This window comes from Neovison vison, chromosome 4 (genome assembly GCF_020171115.1).
Source record: "Neovison vison isolate M4711 chromosome 4, ASM_NN_V1, whole genome shotgun sequence".
In the NCBI taxonomy this organism is placed as follows: Eukaryota; Metazoa; Chordata; class Mammalia; order Carnivora; family Mustelidae; genus Neogale; species Neogale vison.
In genome coordinates this window covers 135,732,576-135,751,185 of record NC_058094.1, presented here as the reverse complement: position 1 = coordinate 135,751,185, position 18,610 = coordinate 135,732,576, and the positions used below count along the sequence as shown (strand labels likewise).

The 18,610-nt window shown below is 53.1% G+C and overlaps 1 protein-coding gene across 1 annotated transcript; it reads left to right on the top strand.

Annotated features, from left to right (window-relative positions):
• Window positions 1–856: 856 nt before the first annotated feature.
• C4H7orf57 (chromosome 4 C7orf57 homolog) lies at window positions 857–17,691 on the top strand. The gene is made up of 8 exons (XM_044245708.1): window positions 857–932; window positions 1,302–1,461; window positions 5,315–5,500; window positions 6,639–6,747; window positions 10,816–10,972; window positions 13,197–13,294; window positions 14,489–14,703; window positions 16,850–17,691. Exons 2-8 carry the CDS (start codon window positions 1,407–1,409, stop codon window positions 16,894–16,896), a joined length of 867 nt encoding a protein of 288 aa, XP_044101643.1. The 5' UTR covers window positions 857–932; window positions 1,302–1,406; the 3' UTR covers window positions 16,897–17,691.
• The last annotated feature ends 919 nt before the right edge of the window (window positions 17,692–18,610 follow it).

Here is an 18,610-nt window from a genome sequence, read left to right as displayed (position 1 = left end):
TCTCGGGCCCTACCCAGATTCTTACTCGACCCCACACAGCCAACTCTGCTTTCCAGCTCCAGAAGCTGCCCCTGTCTCCCGGGGGACCGAGCGGTCCTCGGGGCTGGGGTTCGGAGCCAGAGGCACCCAGTTTCGGAGCGAGGACCGCGGGTGTAAGGAGGGTCGTGCCCGGTGTGGGGGGACGTCTGGGCGCCGCGCCCGCGCCGCTCCCGTGCAGGCCGGGTCCGCCCGGAGTCAGGGGCTCCCCGGAAACCCTCGCAGTCGCGACTGTCCGTTCGCGATCCCGGAAACACCCCGAGAGCGCAGGGTCTGAGGAGGCCCTTTGCGGGACCGGTCCACGGCCGGGACACCGTTGGCAGACCCGCTCTGGCTGTGCTACCTCCTCTGTCTATTTTCAAAGTTGATTTATTCTCAAGATTTTTTTTTTTCTTTTTTTTTTTAGTAACCTCAAACACCCGGTGTGGGGCTCAAGCTCGCCACCCACACCGAGCCCAGGCTCCTCCCCGTGAGTCAGGAGCCCCCATTCGTCCTCTTTAAAAAATGCATGAATTAAACGGGAGACGGACAGGCCAATCCATCTAATTTGTTGTCCTTTGTGGAAACTCCCCGGGGTGGAGCACCCGAGGGAGCCCGAGGCCGGCCCCGCCCCGCCGATCGCGCTGGCCAGGCCCCCGCCCCGCCCCGCCCCCTGCCCGTTGACTGGCGCTATCGTTCCGCCCCTGGCTCTGATTGGTCGGCCGCTTCCCCGAAAGCTTTCCCGATTGGCTGGGGGCGCTCCCGCCCCGCCCACCGATCGGCCGTTGCCCGGGCGACGCAGGCGGCGGCGCTTCCGCATCCGCTGGGAGTGCGGGGTGGGCTTGGGCCCCAGCCGCGGCGAGTGGAGTCTTCTCGGGCCGTGCGGGTCGCGCTCAACGGAGACCCTCGGCGGGCCGGTGAGCTGGGCAGGGGGCGGTAGGGGGCGCCAGCGGGCGGTAGGGGGCGGGGCCGAGGGGGGAGGGTGGGGCCATCTGTCACCGCGGACGGGGAGGGGCCCCCGTGCCCAGCGGTGATCCTGCGTGGACGTGCCCCTGCGGTGGACCTGGTGTGGACGGGCGCCTGCGGTATACCCGGGTGCAGGCGCCCCCGCTGTGTCCCCGCAGACTCCGCTGCCCCGCAGCGTGCGCGCGTCTCGTGCCCCGTCTGTGCACTGGCGAGCGTACGCCCCCCGTGCCCCGCCGCACACCAGCTCGCACGCGCCTGGCTGCGATCCCGCGCGGTCGGGGACGCCCTTGCTGAACGACTGGACGCCTGCGCGCCTGCAGGTGGAGGGGGCCTGGACAGGAGGTCCCAGCACGTGTCCTCGGCTGCGCAGCCCCGCGGCGTCCCCGGCCCACCCGACAGCACCCGGTCCGCGTGGCGCCCCGGACATGAGGAACACCAGCAAGGAGTTGCAGGGCGCGGCCGGCCGCCACGCCCCCTGCGGTGAGTGACCCGCAGCCGCCGCCCCGCTGAGCCCCGCTCTGCTCCGGGGCAGGGGCCCGCAGGCAGTGCTGCTCCTGGGCCTCAGGGTCAAAGCAGCTTAAAGGGAAACAGGGAGAGTAAAGGGGCGGGGGGAGGGGACACCAAGAACCCAGCTAGTCTTCATGTTCCCCGCAAGAACGCCGGCCTCCTACTGTTGCCTCCGCTGGTGGAGGGTGGAGGGTCTCTATCCTGTGATGGTCTGACCCGGGGTGAGCCTCAACTGTCTCCGGGAATGTAAGCACTTACATTACCATCCCATTTTCTGGATGCTCTGCATCCCAGAGCATCTCGTGACCTCTCTTCTGCTGGTGATTTATGCCCCCGCCCAGTTAACCACGTCTTGGGATTTTCGTGGCTGGGCGCAGAGAAGGATTGGGTGGAGGGTTCTGGGGGCCAGCTGGGCAGAAGGGAGGGAAGGAGAGCTGGGTGCTGTGGTCTGTCTGTGCCTCTTGTCTTGATTCCTCCCCTTCTTGGAAAGGTGGAAAGAAAGGCTGGAGAAGGGGGGCTCAGGTGTCCTCCGGGGAGCCTCGGGGTGGGAGCTGGTGGGCACCTGCAGTGCTTGCATCTGCTCAGAAGTGGCCTTCTCATTCCTAAAGGAGCTGGTGACCTAGTCCAGAGCTCTGTCATTGCCATTGGTGACACCGTGGGTGTGCTGGGGGCTGGGTGTGTAGTGGGTGGGGGTGGGGGAGCTGACCAGGTCCCCTTCTCCACTGTGGGCTCTCAGCCTCTTTGTGACTTCCCCCAGCCTTAGTGGACTCCCCTGTTTACAGGACATCAGTGGACACTGACAAGGGCCAGGCACTTCTGTACACTAACATTTAACCTCAAAACAACTGGACATTGTATCATTAACCCTGGTTTGTAGACGTGGGCACTAAAGCACAGAGAGTTTTAGGAAGCTGTCCAAGGTCACACATCTCATGGGGGCTCCTCTGTCCAGGCCTTGCAAGGCTGCAGCTGTCCAAAGGCAGGAGCATGGCCATCAGCCACCAGAGCTCCAGGGTAAGAGGGCATTAAACACTGCCTTGGATTAGAGTTCTGGGTGGCTCAGTTGGTTAAGCCTCCAGCTGATGGTTTCTGCTTGGGGCATGATCTCAAAGTCCTGGGATCGAGTCCTACACCTGCTTCCGTGCTCAGCCGGGAGTCTGCTTGACATTCTTTCTCACTCTTCCTGCCCCTCTCCTCCACCCAACACCCTGATTTCTCTTTCTCTGTCAAATAAATACACAGATCTTTAAAAAGGAAATCTACATGATACCCAGCACTGCCAGTAAAAATGAAATAAACAAAAAGAAATCTACACGGGTGGTAATTGATCACAGTAGTACTGGTAGTAATTGCTGTACAAGTACCAGTAATTTCTAAGTGATAGAAGCTACCAGACAGTTCTCATTCCTTTCACTGAGTGTGTGTGTGTGTGTGCAAGCATGCCTGTGTGTGAGCTCCTTTGCATGCAGTTATGAATGCCTGGAGTAGAGCTCAGTGCCTGCCCAAAGCTTCCAGTAATGAGAAGTGCAAGATACACCATTCTCTGTGGATTAATTAGTAATGAAAACACAGAGGACAAATATAGCAAGAAGTACATGCCTTCCCTCTAAAAGGGAAAATATTTGAGTTGAATGTGATGAGAGTAGGAAGCTGCTTAGTTCTTTTTCCTAAGTCTTAAATTACCTGTGAGCTTCTGCTCCATTCTTAAACCTTTCTTAATGCTTTTTTTTTCATTCTCAATAGTAAGATGTTGATTCAGCTAATTTCTGTCCTTTGATATTCAAATATTTTGTTATGTTAAATATATTTGTTTTCATGCAGTGAACCCAGTTTTAGTTAGAGGTAGAAACTGGTTGTTTAAGCTTTACCTTTAGAGAACAGATGTTCATGAGATTACTGTGTGTTACATAAATTAATTTTTTAAAAAGATTTTGTTTATTTATTTGAGAGAGAGAGTGAGCAAAGGGAGGGGCAAAGAGAGAGAGAATCTCAAGCAAACTCTGAGCTGAGTGCAGAACCAGATGCGGGGCTCGATCCCAGGACCCCAAGATCAGGACCTGAGCAGAAACCAAGAGTCAGACACTTAACCAACTGAGCCAGCCAGGGGCCCTCTACATAATTTAATTTATTCAGCACAGTTTTCCTGTGATCCTACCGTATTAGAGTTCTCCAGATGAATGGATCCAACAGTGCATCTCTCTGTCATTAATCGGTTATCTATCATCTGTCTATGGACCATCTATCTATCTAAAGGTTTATTCTAAGGACCCGGTTCACACAGTCGTGTGGCTGGAGGCCGAGCCCAGAGAAGAGCTTATGTTGCATTTGGAGTCTAAAGGCTGCTTAGAGGCAGAACTGCACCCCCTACCCTGGGGACCTCAGTCTTTCTTGCAAGACCTTCAACTGATTTGATGAGGCCCACCCACACGATGGAGGGTGATCTGCTTTAATCAGAGTCCACTGCTGTAAATGTTAATTTCACCTAAAAATGCCTTCAGAGAAGTCTGCGTGTCCCTAATCTCTTTATTCTGTGGGATCACAGTGGGCACCGATAACTGCAGGTCTGGGATTCTGTTTTCACCTCTCCCTCCCAGCAGGGGCAGGTGTTCCCAAAGCGGCCTGTAGGGCTGTTTCCTGGATGCCCCTACCTCCTGTGCCCACTTAGGGGCTCCATGGCTCTGCTGATGCCATGTTCACTGCATTGCCCATGGCCCCTCTGTCCATGGGGCACAGAGCAGGAGGGGGAAGAAGGACAGATAGTAGGCTGCCTTCCTCTCCCTTCCTTCTTCCTTCCCGCGTTGCCCCTCCTCCTGCTCACGGCCCCCACCCACGGGAGTGGCACCCCCTCCATCTATGCTCATCATGCTGCTGCTCTGTGGGACTCACTTAACATTCCCGGGGAGCCAGACTCAGCCTCGTCCCCTGCCTGGGACCTGCAGTGGCTTTCCGTCACACCTGGCTGCCAGGCTGAGGTCCTGGCCTCCTTTGGTCTCCTTGCTCTTGGGACCTCTCACTCGGTCCCACTGTGGCCTCAGGCACAGGCCTTGGGAGCAGTGCGGTGGGCCAGTGGAGGTGTGGAGGCATCACGTAGGGAGGTCCCCAGAGGAGGCTTCCCTGAGGGCCGGCCTGCCTCTTCCTGCCCTGGTCAGATGTGGGCAGTGCCACTTCTGGGCTGGGCTATGTGTCTCAGCGTCGTTCATGTGCTGAGCTCAGCAGATCTGGCCCAGCCTTGGTCCCGTGCCCCCCACGCTAACCTGTGGTGTTGTGAGTGTCTTAGGATTCTTCGGGAATGTGCATTCTCCAATATATCCAGAAATGCCGGTTACTCCCAGTTCCCTGGAGGAGAGAGACCCAGGACACACAGACACAGGGGGATCGGGACACATTGGAGGAGGCCCTCGTACCACTGCTTTGGAGGAGAGGTGCAGCCTGGGGCAGAGGAACACAGGGTCTCATAGAAGGAACTCTTCCTTCTGGCGGGACCAGCAGCTGGCATGCCGGTGGGCTCTGGAGACTGGCGCCTACAAGCTCACTGCAGGTGTTCCAAAGGGGGTGGTGATGTCTCACATGCTGATGTGCCATGCCGTGGAAGTTTCTCCTGTGCTAATGTCCTGTGGTGATGTCTCCCGTGCTAATGTCCTGTGGTGATATCTCCTGTATAAATCTTGTGTTAGATTTTCTTGTGCTAATGTCCTGTGGTGATGTCCCCTTGCTGATGTCCTGTGGAGGCTGAGATGCTCTCCATGGCATAGCTGTGTTGTAGGCAGTGCAGCAAGCCAACCTGAACTCGGTGTAATTAATTGGCCCTCGGCCACCTCTTTTCTAGACTGGTATTACCACCTTCCCGTGAAGCGGTCTGACAAGCCTGTGGATGTCCCACCAGCCTCCCAGATCCCGGGCCTCAGTGATCTGAGGGAGCCTCCCAATGGGCACCTGCCTGGGCCCCGGAGGTACTGGGTAAAAGAAACAGACTCCGAGTATGTAAAGCTTGCGAAGCAAGGCGGCCGGCCCGGTAAGCAGCCCACGCGCACCCCAGGGTCTCTGCTGCATGGGCCAAGGTTATTGGCTGGTTTTGGTCCTCATGGTTCCACGTGAAAATACCTGTAATGTCTCTGAGTTCTGTCCCAGGCCAGGGGACATCGAGGGTCAGGCCACAGCCTGGGGTGGGTGTGGCCCGTAGGATGTCTCCTCTTTAAAGGTAAAGACTAAAAAGACCGAAATCACGGAATTGGCTTGCCAGCGACCCTGTGTTAGAGTCCCCGCCCCCATCCTGGTGGTCCAGATGTAGAGGGTCCCCAGAAGCAGTCCACCTCCCCAGAGAGCCTCTGCCTGCAGTTCTGTAGCCTTGCTGGGGAAACCAGTTCTCGAGCTGCTGGAGCGCGGGCTCCTGTGGTTTATGATCACAGCCCTCGCCCGGTGTGTTGGTGCATCTCAACACCAAGGTCACAGATGCATTTCAGCGGCGGTGCTGGTAAGCATCCACCTCAGTCCACGGTTTAGCCGAGAACGTGCTGCCTGGTTGAGCTCATACAGATTGCTGGTGAGGGGCAGGGCTCAGGCCCTGTGGTAAGGGATGCTAAGAGCCACCGCCTTTCCTGTCCTGTTTCTTGGCCACCATACTTCCCCAGGAGGCTGTCATGGGTGGTGGGAAACAGCCCTGCAACACCCAGGCTTGGATGTTCAGGAACCCAAAACTCACCATCCCGCATCCGTCCAAGTCAGGCCAGGTCAGGACAGGACCTGCAGTGCTCCTCTACCCTCCTCCCCGCTCCCCGGCCTCGGGGTAAGAGAAAATTCCTGGGAAAGCCGGCAAAATCTAGATGGGACCTCCGAGTTAGATGACAGGATGGCATCAGCACTGACTTCCCAGTGCAGATCTGGGCGCTGTCATTATGTAACACCAGTCTTCCAGAACCTTCCACCCAAGTTCATGGGGGCAGAGGAGGCCACAGGTCTGCAAGGGGCTTCCAGATTGCTCCCCAAACAGCAGTGATGGTGATGACACTAATGAAGGGGGAGAAATGCAGCAGATGTGAGCCTCTAGGGAGGCTGGGGAAGGGGGATGGGGTTTCCGGCTATTCTGGCAACTTTATGGGAAGCTGCCTGCTACTCATGTGACATGCTCACCCCAGCGTCTTTTTGGCTTTGAGATCTGTTGAAGCACTTCGTCCCTGGGACCAGGAAAGGCTCCCCGGTGGCCTACTCCTTGCCAGACTGGTACATCCACCACAGCAAGCCACCCACGGCCGAGCAGAGACAGTGAGTATCACAGGGTGCCTCCCTCGTCGTTACAGGGGAAAGTAGCCCGCTCTGCATTTTAGAGATTCTATTTATTTATTTGTCAGAGAGAGTGCGAGCACATAAGCAGTGGGGGCGGCAGGCAGCGGGAGAAGCAGGTTACCCACTGAGCAAGGAGCCAGAAGCAGGACTCTATCCCAGGACCCTGGGATCATGACCTGTGCTGAAGGCAGATGCTGAACTGAGCCCCCAGGCGCCCCATTAAACCAACAGGTCTTGAGTAGGGGCACTGAGAGTGTGAAATGACAGCCCCAGGTGGTACAGCAGCCAGGACGGAATGGGTCAGGGTGCTGCAAAACGGATGACTGTGCAGGGGTCCCAGGGCTGGACCTCTGGGGCTGCTTAGGGGACACGGCTTCAGGCCTTGCCTTGTTCCCAGGGCCGGTGACAGTGGCCGGTGAAGCATTCTTCACCCTGAAGGACACCGGTGCTCTGCGAGGCCAGAAATGCAGACAGTCCCAACCTATGGTGGTCACAGAGCTGTGGGGAGCCCTGTCCCCCAGAGTGTCTGCAGTGTCTACAGAATTCCTGTGTCTGGGCATGCACACTGTAGCCTCCATGCCCCCTCTCTTGGACTGGGAGGCTCTGGGAGAAACCACTTCCCTTGGCTTCCCTGTGGGGCTTGGGACACAGGAGTACAGATGGCCTAAGCTGTCATCCCATGTCCCTGGAAGGCTCTGCCTGTGGTCACGTGCACTTTCATCCTGGGGGCTCCTGTCCCCCGTAATTTAAAGCTCACCCTTGGCCAACACAGCTCTGCTCTGAGCTCTGATTGGAGCAAAGCAGAGAGGAGAGAGAAGGAGGCAGGAGAGGGCCTGACCCCACTGCCACGGAGTGACCGGTGGGGCTGGTTTTCTGCACTCTCCATCCATCCTGTGACCTGTCCCTTGCTTGGACGCGTGACCAAGGGGGCACCCAGCTGTCCCGTGGCTGTGAGGACACTGAGCATCCTTGAGGCCTTCTGCAGCCCAGGGGGCAGCTGCTCTAGCTGAGGCCCGAGCCCACGGACAGGGTGTTCTGGGAGGGTAAGCAGGCAGGTCCTCCTCCCTTCTCCTGGGCCACATGCACTGCCCCTCCCACTGTATTCCTGGCTGTCCTCGTCCCAGGTGGGGAAGCAGGAAGCACGGCTGTCCCTCCCATCCTGTGTGCCCTTGCCAATCTTCCAAGCTTCCTAATGGCATTCCCAGCCTGTAGGGGTGAGAGGTAGAGAGGAGAAAGGTTGGAAGCCCAGGAACTGCAGTGGAAATTGTCCCTTTCTCGGACATTCCAGCCCTCCCTTCTGGGCCCTGGGGCTTTTCCCTGTCTGCAGAGAGCCCTAAACATGGGAGGGCTTGCTCTGCCATCCCTGCAGTGAAGCAGGGGATGCCACACCTGTGGGCTTCTCTTCCTGGGAATTGGGGTCCCGTCTGTAGCCTGCATTCCCAGCCTCTGCCCTCTGCTCCCTGCCCTCTGCACCAGCTTTCCCGGGGGCCTCCAGCCTGCCTCCTTCCTCCCTCCCTCTGTGTCAGGGGCAGCGGGAACCCCTTTTTCTCTGTACTTCCTAATGCTCTGCTGACTTTGTCTGTGTCCCTCCATTCCCCTGCTCGGAGCAGCCTGGGCTCAGCCAGGCAATGCATCCTGGAGGACCGGCCCTCCCCTCCATTCTCCCCTTTCTCCCCTCCCCTCCTCCCCTCCTCCCCCAGCTGCAGTCCCTGCCCTCTCCATGCCCCTCACTGCTGCCAGAATAAAGTCCCAGCCCTTAGCCCTTAGCCCCCAGCAGTGTGTGGGGGGTGATGACAGAGGATAGTGCTGGCAGGTGCACGTCCCATCCCCCAGCCTCCAGCCAGCCTGAGTGCTCGCCAGTAGAGACAGCACACCAGGCTGGGAGTTTAAGTACTACATTACAGTGGAAAAAAGACAGTCTCTTCAATAAATGGTGCTGGGAAAACTGGACAGCTATATGTAGAAGAATGAAACTCGACCATTCTCTTACACCGTACACAAAGATCAACTCAAAATGGATAAAAGACCTCAACGTGAGACAGGAATCTATCAGAATCTTAGAGGAGAATATAGGCAGTAATCTCTTCGATATCGGCCACAGCAACTTCTTTCAAGATACGTCTCCAAAGGCAAAGGAAACAAAAGCGAAAATAAACTTCTGGGACTTCATCAAAATCAAAAGCTTCTGCACAGCAAAGGAAACAGTCAAAAAAACAAAGAGGCAACCCACGGAATGGGAGAAGATATTTGCAAATGACAGTACAGACAAAAGGTTGATATCCAGGATCTATAATGAACTCCTCAAACTCAACCCACACGAAACAGACAAACACATCAAAAAATGGGCAGAAGATATGAACAGACACTTCTCCAATCAAGAAATACAAATGGCTATCAGACACATGAAAAAATGCTCATCATCATTAGCCCTCAGGGAGATTCAAATTAAAACCACATTGAGATATCACCTTACACCAGTTAGAATGGCCAAAATTAACAAAACAGGAAACAACATGTGTTGGAGAGGATGTGGAGAAAGGGGAACCCTCTTACACTGTTGGTGGGAATGCAAGTTGGTGCAGCCTCTTTGGAGAACAGTGTGGAGATTCCTCAAGAAATTAAAAATAGAGCTTCCCTACGACCCTGCAATTGCACTCCTGGGTATTTACCCCAAAGATACAGATGTCGTGAAAAGAAGGGCCATCTGTACCCCAATGTTTATAGCAGCAATGGCCACAGTCGCCAAACTATGGAAAGAACCAAGATGCCCTTCAACGGATGAATGGATAAGGAAGATGTGGTCCATATACACTATGGAGTATTATGCCTCCATCAGAAAGGACGAATATCCAACTTTTGTAGCAACATGGACGGGACTGGAAGAGATTATGCTGAGTGAAATCAGTCAAGCAGAGAGAGTCAATTATCATATGGTTTCACTCATTTGTGGAGCATAACCAATAGCATGGAGGACAAGGGGTGTTAGAGAGTAGTAGGGAATTTGGGTAAATTGGAAGGGGAGGTGAACCATGAGAGACTATGGACTCTGAAAAACAGTCTGAGGGGTTTGAAGTGGCGGGAGGGTGGGAGGTTGGGGTACCAGGTGGTGGGTATTATAGAGGGCACAGCTTGCATGGAGCACTGGGTGTGGTGAAAAAATAATGAATACTGTTTTTCTGAAAATAAATAAATTGGGGAAAAAAAAAATAAATAAATAAATGTCACCGCATCAAAAAAAAAAAAAAAAAAGTACTACATTACAAAGGACCATGGGGGCGCCTGGGGGCTCAGTCGGTTGAGCTTCCGACTCTTGGATTCAGCTCAGGTCCGGGTCCTCGGATTGAGTCCTTTGTCGGGCTCTGTAATCATTGCAGAGTCTACTTGGGATTCTCTCTCTCCCTCTGCTCCTCCCCCTGCTGGCGTGCTCCCCCCCACCCCATCTCTCTCTCTCAATATAAATAAATAAAGTCTTTTAAAAAATGACCATCAAACAGAAAAAGGATATTATTGTTATGAAGTGACCACGTGAAATGGTAGTTATTGAAGGGGGTCTAGAGAGTTTGAGTGGACAAAGTGGTAGATGATACCATAACAGAAATAATTAGTTTCTAACTCATCTACTTCAAGAATTCTTAATGTAAGATACTCTCATTTTGCTTATTATGTCACCTTGTGACCTCTGACTTGGCCTCCGATTCTGGGAAGCAGCCCTGGAAGCATTAGTCATTCCTTCAGTGGAACGGGGAGGGATGGTCTGCGCGAGCTGGTGTGGGAGGAGGGAAAGGGGTGGTGTTTGCTGTGTGACTGCAGGAAGAGGGAGGAGGGAAGGGAGGAGGGAGGAAAATAGGAAGGATGGAGGAGGGGGGAAATGGTCAAGGGGAAGGGGGGAGGATGGAGGAACAGGAGGGAGGGAGGAGGGAGGGGAAGAAGGGGGAGGGAAGGGAAAGAAAGAAGGAGGGGAGGAAGAAGGGTGAAGGAGGGGTGGCAGGGGTGGGGAGGAGGGGGAGATGAGGAGGGGGCCTCAGGTCAGAGCTCTTGTCGCTGCAGGATCCCCGCCATCTCCATGCCCGATTACATGGTTTACGAAGAGTTTAACCCCCAGCAGAGCAACGGAAGCTATGAGTCCAGGAGGGGGCCTTTCGACTTCGATGTGAAAACGGTTTGGCAGAGGGAAGCGGAGGACCGTGAGAAGGAGAAGAAAAAGGTGAGGCCAGGCGCCTGCGGGGCTGTGTCATTGCGCTTGCCGCTCCCTGAAGAAGCTGACACTGGGTCTCTTGTCGCCGCAACACTGCCATGGTTCTGTGTTTCCTTGTTTAAAAGACTTACTTATTTTAGAGAGGGAACATGTGTGGGAGGAGAGGGGCAGAGACAGAGTCTCAGGCAGACTCTCTGCTGAGCGGGACCCTGACACGGGCTGGATCCCAGGACGCTGAGATCAGGACCTGAGCCAAAAGCAGGAGTCGGCGCTCAAACCACTGAGCCACCCCCCCTCGCCCTCTGTTTTGTATTTTAAATTTGAATTGACTAAAAGACAAGAGGCTATGGTAATTTTTTTTTCTTTTTATGAATATTGACTCTATGGGGTAAGATTACCTTGTACCAGGTGAGTTTTAACTAGCAAATGCTTGTCTGGGTGGCCTCGACATGCCTCTTCCCATTTAGCGTGTATAAAAATGACATTTTGTATTTATTCGTATCCAGTCTCTAAAGGTGTCTATTGTGTTCAAGTCGTTAAGTGAAGATTTTCCTGGAATGCTCTTTTTTTTTTAATTAACAGTTCTTTTTTATTTTTATTTTTTAAAGAGTTTATTTATTTATACATTAAAAGAGCAGCTACGAAGTCAAGGGCCATCTCTGGTTTGTGGCCTTGTGGTTGGGGTGTCTCGATTCAGAGGCCTTCTGACCCCCACGCTGGAGCCCCACTGTCCAGGACCGAGCATTGGCCACCGATGCTCCAGCACCAAGGTCTTGATTCTCAGTACATGGGGTAGGGAGAGTGGGGTTCCTGGCCTGGACCATCTGTGCCTGACTCCCAGGCTTGGCTTCTCCATGTCCTGGTTTGAGGAGAACTGCTGACTTTGGGGACTCAAGCAGTTGAACCCCGCATAGAATGTCAGGTGTCTGCCATGGGCTGTCTGGTCCTCCTCAGAACACCCCCACCCTCTGGCCATGGTTCCGGCTTCTGCTCTGCTGCACAATCAATGAAACGGACAGTTTTTAGGACCAGGTCCATGTCTTGGTGATACACAAGCAGCTACACCGTTGATCGATAAAGGACATCTTTGGGAGTTAACCACAGCCACCGTGTGCATCTAGAGGACCTTGAAATGCTAAATGCTGTACTGGCCCCAAATCCCGTAGGGTTTCCAGGCCATGGACCAAAGCCCTGTGGGGCTGAACCCAGGGCAGGAAGCAAGCCCGTGTGGGCCGCCATGCTTAAGGAGGCGGGGTGCCCGTGGGCTGTGGTTGAAGACACCAACATGGCGGACATTTGGGTTCCAGAAAGGAGGTGTGGGGTGCCAGCTGGGGGTATGGGCACCCTGTCAGGGGCCTTAGAGAGCCCAGATGTATCTTCATCACCCGTTTCTGTGCATAGCAAACTGCACGGAACAAGGGGACTTCTTGTGTTTTTTTTCTCCCTGTGTCCCACTGGACCTTTGGCACAGCTAGAGTGTGACCTTGAACGTAGATGGAAGTGTGCGCCATATTAAGCTAGGATTTGATGGGTGTTCATCCCCAGCCTCTCTTGAGGGCCTGGCTGTCCTGCCCCTTGTTCCTCAGACCCCCCATGACTGGGCCTCAGGGAGTGAGCTGGGACATGGAGCTTTCCTGGCTGTGGCCCCTAACTTGCTACATGGCAGACCCAGGACCATATTTAGGGCAAAATGCTCCCCATGGGCGACCAGCATTGTGGGGTCTCACTCACCTCTGGGGTAATTGGGCTAGAGCAGGTCTCCCTTTCTGAAAGGCCCCCTTCTCCCCCGTAAATGCTGGCGGTACCTTTGTAGGCTCTGTTTTTTGCTTTTTGTTGTTTTTCTTTTGTTTTCCTATAGCATTTCCCCCTATTTTGTGATGCTGTAATTTAGATGCAGGAAATCCACACTCTTCCCGGGCACTGTTCTGTGGGTTCAATAAGCATGTAGCCACCACAGCTAGGAAGGCACTGAGCTCTTCTGTCACCCCCAAAGGTCCCAGCCCCTTTGCAGCCAGGCTGAGCTGCTGCCGTGGAATTGTGGGTCCTGGCTGAGGCGTGGCTGTCATATGGGACGCTTGCTGAGCTGTGTTTTCCTGGGGTTTTGGCCTGAAGAGTCATGACCTCACCCCAGGATCGTACTATCCTGTGTGTCCTCTTGCCTTTCTGGGACTGTCCTCCTTCAGTGTCTGAGCATCTGTCCCGCAACCATGGTTCTGTGTGTTTCTTCACACAGGTGAGGCTCCCAGCCATTAACTCAAAGTACCCGAGCAAAGTGGGGACCCCGCTCGGCCCCAGAGACCCTGCAGGAGGCAAACTCTCCTTTCCTCCCATGTAAGTGCATGGGCAGTGCCGACGCGTCTGGAGCGGGCTTGGGTTTGGGCTTTTTGGTCCTCCATCTAGAGGACAAAGGGACAGTAATGACAACAAGGCACTGGGCAGTCGGTGGCCTGATGATGCCCACTTCCTGGGAACACCTTTTGGTGATACGGCTTTGATGTCACATCCCCATGGACTGGCCTCATCCCCTGGCATCTGTCGGGCCCTTGTGGAGTGCAGCTGCCCTCCTCCATGTCTGACCGTGTGGGTGCCCAACTTTTCCAACCAGCTGCTTTGCCTCCATGAGCCCGTGTCCTACCCAAGACACCCCCCAGGGACCCTGTCCTTACCGAGGCTCGCCATTTATTTATTTAGTTTTATTTTTAAATTTTTTAAAAAAGATTTTATCCATTTATATTTTGAGAGGGGGTTGGAGAGGGAGCACAAGCAGGGGGAGGGGCAGAAGGAGAGGGAGAAGCAGGCTCCACACTGAGCAGGGAGCCCAATGTGGGACTCATCCCCAGACCCAGGATCATGACCTGTGCCAAAGGCAGATGCTTAATAACTGAGCCACCCAGGTGCCCCAGATAACCTTCTTTCAAAAATTTACTTATTGAAGTCATCTCTACACCCAGCGTGGGGCTCGAACTTGACCCTGAGATCAAGAGTCATGTGCTCCCCTGACTGAGCCCCCTGGGCGCCCCCACAGTGCATCATCTTTAATGTTAAGGAAGAGCTGATGCAGAAAGTGACAGTTTGGTAAAGAAATGGTAGAGTCCAAGCATCAATTAGCCCCTGGGGGAGGCTGTGTTTGTGAGGGTGATGTCCCCGAGAAACGTGGCATCATCCTCTAATTGGCTGTCATGTGCACAGGTTTTAGAAATGACTAAGCAAGCTCCACCCTGTGCAAGGGTCGACTGGAAGTGTGTTTCTGTGCCAGATGGCTCTGTCTGCGACTCTTGATCTTGGGGTCGTGAGTTCAAGTCCCACCTTGGGTGCAGGGATGATTTCAAAACATAAATGAATAAAATAGACTTGTAAAAATGGAGAGAGGGAAATCAAGATAGAGAGAGGAGTATCTGTGTTATGGTTTAAGGGATAGTTTAAGGGACAATAACGCATCTCATTATCCACACACCCACTGAGACCTGACCTTGACCATTATGACCCTTTGTGCAGAGTTTTGACATCCATTTCTCTTTTTTTGAGGCCTGGTCAAAAAGCCAGTTCACCCACAAACTTTTCCAAACTTATCAGCAATGGCTATAAGGATGAGTGGCTACAGCGAGCTGACTCAGAGAAGAGGAGCCCGCAGACCCCCAGGGCGGCGCCCCCGTCTCCGTCCACGCAAGAGCCTGAAGGGAGCCAGGATGCAGGGTCGGAGCCAGACCCGGAGGTGCCCAGGGGCGCCGAGGATGTCCAAGGTGAGCGTGTCCTGCAGCCCATGTTTGCGGAGGCCTCTGTTCCTTGAGATTTCTTCTCATTGGGCCTTTCACACAGAGTGATTTAAAGACCATGGAAGATCCTATAGAAGGGTGGTGTTCACAGACACACAGGAGGGTCGTTCGTATATGTCTCACGCTTCTCTTTATTCCCAGGAACAGCAGAATTCATGATATCTGTGCCCTTCCATTTTCTTTCAATTGTTGAAACCTACAAGATCCTCGCCCCACACCTGCACTTCTGGAAACAGAACTCACGGTTCACCCTTGAAATTCCTCCATCTCCCACGTCCCTTACATTTTGTTATTAAACTCTGAATAGTTTGGAGTAAGTGTCCCTGTCACTAGGTGGTCCAAATCCTGTATTCATTCTGATTTTTCCTGGTCCTGGTGACAGGCAGACTTAATCTTATTTTTGGCCACGTCCATTGTAAAGCCTGTCAACCCTGGTGTTGACTTTCCGTGGCTCAGTGATCATTGACCTTTTGTCTGTAGGCAACTAGTTTTTTCTCTGCAGGCTTCATGTCCTTGGTTAAGGAGGAAGGAGCTGTCCAGAGTGCTGCACGTTGACATCTGTCAGCACAGTCTCTGCCCGCTGTCCCGCCCAGCCCCCGAATGACCCCCGCGAGGGCGACGGTGCCTGTGCACCTGCTCAGTGCCCACCCCATGCTCAGCGGCCTGGCCGCCCTGTCAGTGACGTGTCCTGTCTCCACTGTTCTGACGGATGTGTGACAAGGTCATGCTCAGTGTCGCTAGGAAGTGAACTTGTGAACATTTCCGTGCTAGCTGTGTTCTGCGGCTTCTTGTTTTAAGTGATGCAGCCTTTTAGTCATTGTAAGTAATTGTTAAAAGTATGATTCTTCTAGGACCAACTCTGTTTTATTAAACTGAACAACTTGCATGCTTGTTCCGTATTATAGATGCTCCTTCTCCGAGTGAGTGTTTGTGGAGAAACTGGCTGTATCCGAGTATGAAAAGTGTCTCACACGCACCATTGTCGATGAACATGGTGAAATATGAAGCCGAAGGCGCTGGGCGGCCCTAGATGTTCTTCCCCAGCTGCATGTGCTCCAGCCGCAGTTGAGACCACTGTGGCTGGGCTCAGTCGCTTGAGCATCTGAGTCTTGGTTTCGACTCTGGTCGTGATCTCAGGGTTGTGGGATCAAGTCCTGAATTGAGCTCCACGCTCAGTGCGGAGTCTGCCTGACATTCTCTCTCTCCTTCTCTCTCTGTCCCTTCCCTTGCTCTCTCTCTCTCTCTAAAATAAAGAAATCTTTGAAAATAAATAACTGAGCGAAACTGGCATGACCTGAGAGCGCCAGGAAGGCTGGGGAAGCAGCAACGCCCCATAACCCAGCAGGATCTGCACGGGGCTGGGTGCATCTGCTTCCATGCTCTGGGTACCTGAGGGTCCCCATGGAAGCTCCTGGCTCCCGCCCTCCCCGGAATTTCTCAGAGGCCACATGTTCTTCCCTTCTGTTTCCTGTTCTTTCTCCTCCCTGTCTTGGCTTTTAACTTGATGCATGATGACAGCCACCCAGAGCTTGCCTTCCCCTTCCGGCTGCCCCTTTCTCAGCCAGGCTGTGGGTTGCTGTTTCCCTCCTTGAGATACAGGACTGTGCTTTTCTTTCTTCCCCTCACTGCAAGTTTTGCTGCCTGTCTCCACGTTTCTGGTGAGCTGGGAAGCTGGCCTGTGGCCACTGGCCCAGATTTCTAGTTTGCAGGAGCCAATATGGAGGATGGTGCCCAGGACCTGGTGCAGAGCCAGCAGCCATGCCCTGTCCTCTGGGGCTGAGGAAGCGCCCCCTCCCCCTCCTGCTCAGCGCATCCTTAAGGGGTAGGGAAGCTTGCCAGCAGGTGTAGGCAGAGCGCAGAATGTGGTCAGGGCCCTGGCCTTGTCTAGCCACGCTCAGGGTGGAGATGGAGGTTTCCCAGGTAAGCACTGGGCGGGCAGGTAGGACCGTGCGTTTCATTTTCATGTAGACTTCTGGAGTAGTCCTGAAAAATCAGGACTGACACCAGCACTTTTCCGTTTCTTAAAATTAATAGGTTAAAATTCTTAATTCGTAAAAAAATGTCATCTTCATGTCTCTTTCCCCATCAACCATCTTTTCCCTTTGCGTTACAGGAGGAGCCCCACCTCCATCGGCGTCCACGCCCGGAGAGCTCAAGTAAACCCCCACCTGCTCCGCTCCCAGGATCTCCTTCTGACGGCGGATGGGTCTAACTGCATGTCGGCTCTGTTTCTGAGGCTCCTGCTCTATTCGGTGAACATAGGTTCTTAGGAGATTGGCTCTTAGAGCCGACTTGACACCACTGTCGAGAGGGTGCAAGTGTTGGGCGCTGCTTCCTGCATCTCTCCAGGAGGTGAAGCAGCGCACCTCGCTGGCCCGGGATGTCCCAGTGTCTTGGAATCAGCCACTTCCTCCCCGGCCCACCATCATCTGACCTCACCCGCTCCCGTGCGAGTTTCCGCTGGTGACATTTCTATTCAAATCAACCATTTACACTCTACCTAGAAGAAACCCAAAGTCTTTTCCTCTCTTTGGTCCTGCAATATTTGTAGAAATAATTTTTTTCCATTTCAGAAAAATTTAACTCCAGAATATTATGACATAGTTTATACTAAGAAAAAGATTGATTTATTATGCCTTAAGGGTGTAAGCATTTAATGTAGAAGCATGGTAGCATTTGCTGGTTTAAAATGTTTGCTAATATTTTTTGCATAAACTGAAATTCGTAACATTCCACATTTACTATTTTGTATTATTTAGGTAAAACTATGTTTAATTTTAACATTTAATTTAGTAGTCTTAACAGAAATTTTTAAATAATCAGACTGAATTTTCTTATTTTGTAAATTTTGCTACTGTTTATATGTAGGTAATTAGCACGACAGTGTAGTTTTATATTTTGTACATTTAATTCATGAATAAAATAATTTTTCTGGAAGATTTTCAGAAAGCCAAATAATGTCTCAAGCATTTTTTTTTAATTATTTGAGAGAGAGAGAGGGAGAGAAAGAGACAGACTGAGCAGGAACAGGGGGAGGGACAGAGAGAGAGTCTCCAGCAGACTCCCCACTGAGTGCAGAGCCCAACACGGGGCTCGATCCCATGACCCTGAGATCCTGACTGGAGTGGAAACCAGGAGTCAATACTGAACAGACTGAGTCACCCAGGCACCCCAAGTTCTCGGGTATTTTAACATCTCTCCCAGAATAAACTTGGGATGCACTTACCAAAACTTGAAGGAGGCGGAATCCTGCTTCCTACTGGGGCAGCAAACCAGTAGCTAAAGTAGCATCCGTGCTAGTGCCAGTGCCTCTCCTCCCACTGGGTGGGTGATGATAACCAGCCGTGGGGTGTGAGAGCGCCCCCTGCTGGGCGTCCCACTCCATGCAGAATGACGTTTCCTTTCACTGGTCTTCACAGAACCGACTCCGGATTCTCTCTCTCTCTCTCTCTCTCTCTCTCTCTATATATATATATATCTACAATCAAAACTATATCTATGTGGACGAATGTCCAGGGAATTCTGCTGAATAGAAAAAGCCAGTTTGGAAAGGTAAGAGACTCTGTGTGTGTGTGTGTGTGTGTGTGTGTATTTTAATGACACATTTTAGAAATTGAGGACCAATGAGTGGATGCTAGGGTTTAGGGGATGAGAGGTAGGCGCGTGGATAGGGCACCATGGGGGTTCTTTTGGTAAAGGAGGGCTCCTCTCCCAGGCCCCCTCCAACTTCTGCTACTCTAGTTCTGCAAAATGTTCGCATTGGGGGAAACGGGGTAAAGGGCACAAGACATCCTTCTGTTTTACTCCTTACAGCTTTATCTTAGTCATTCGAGCTGCTATAGCAAAAACGTCACAGCCTAAGAGACTAATACAC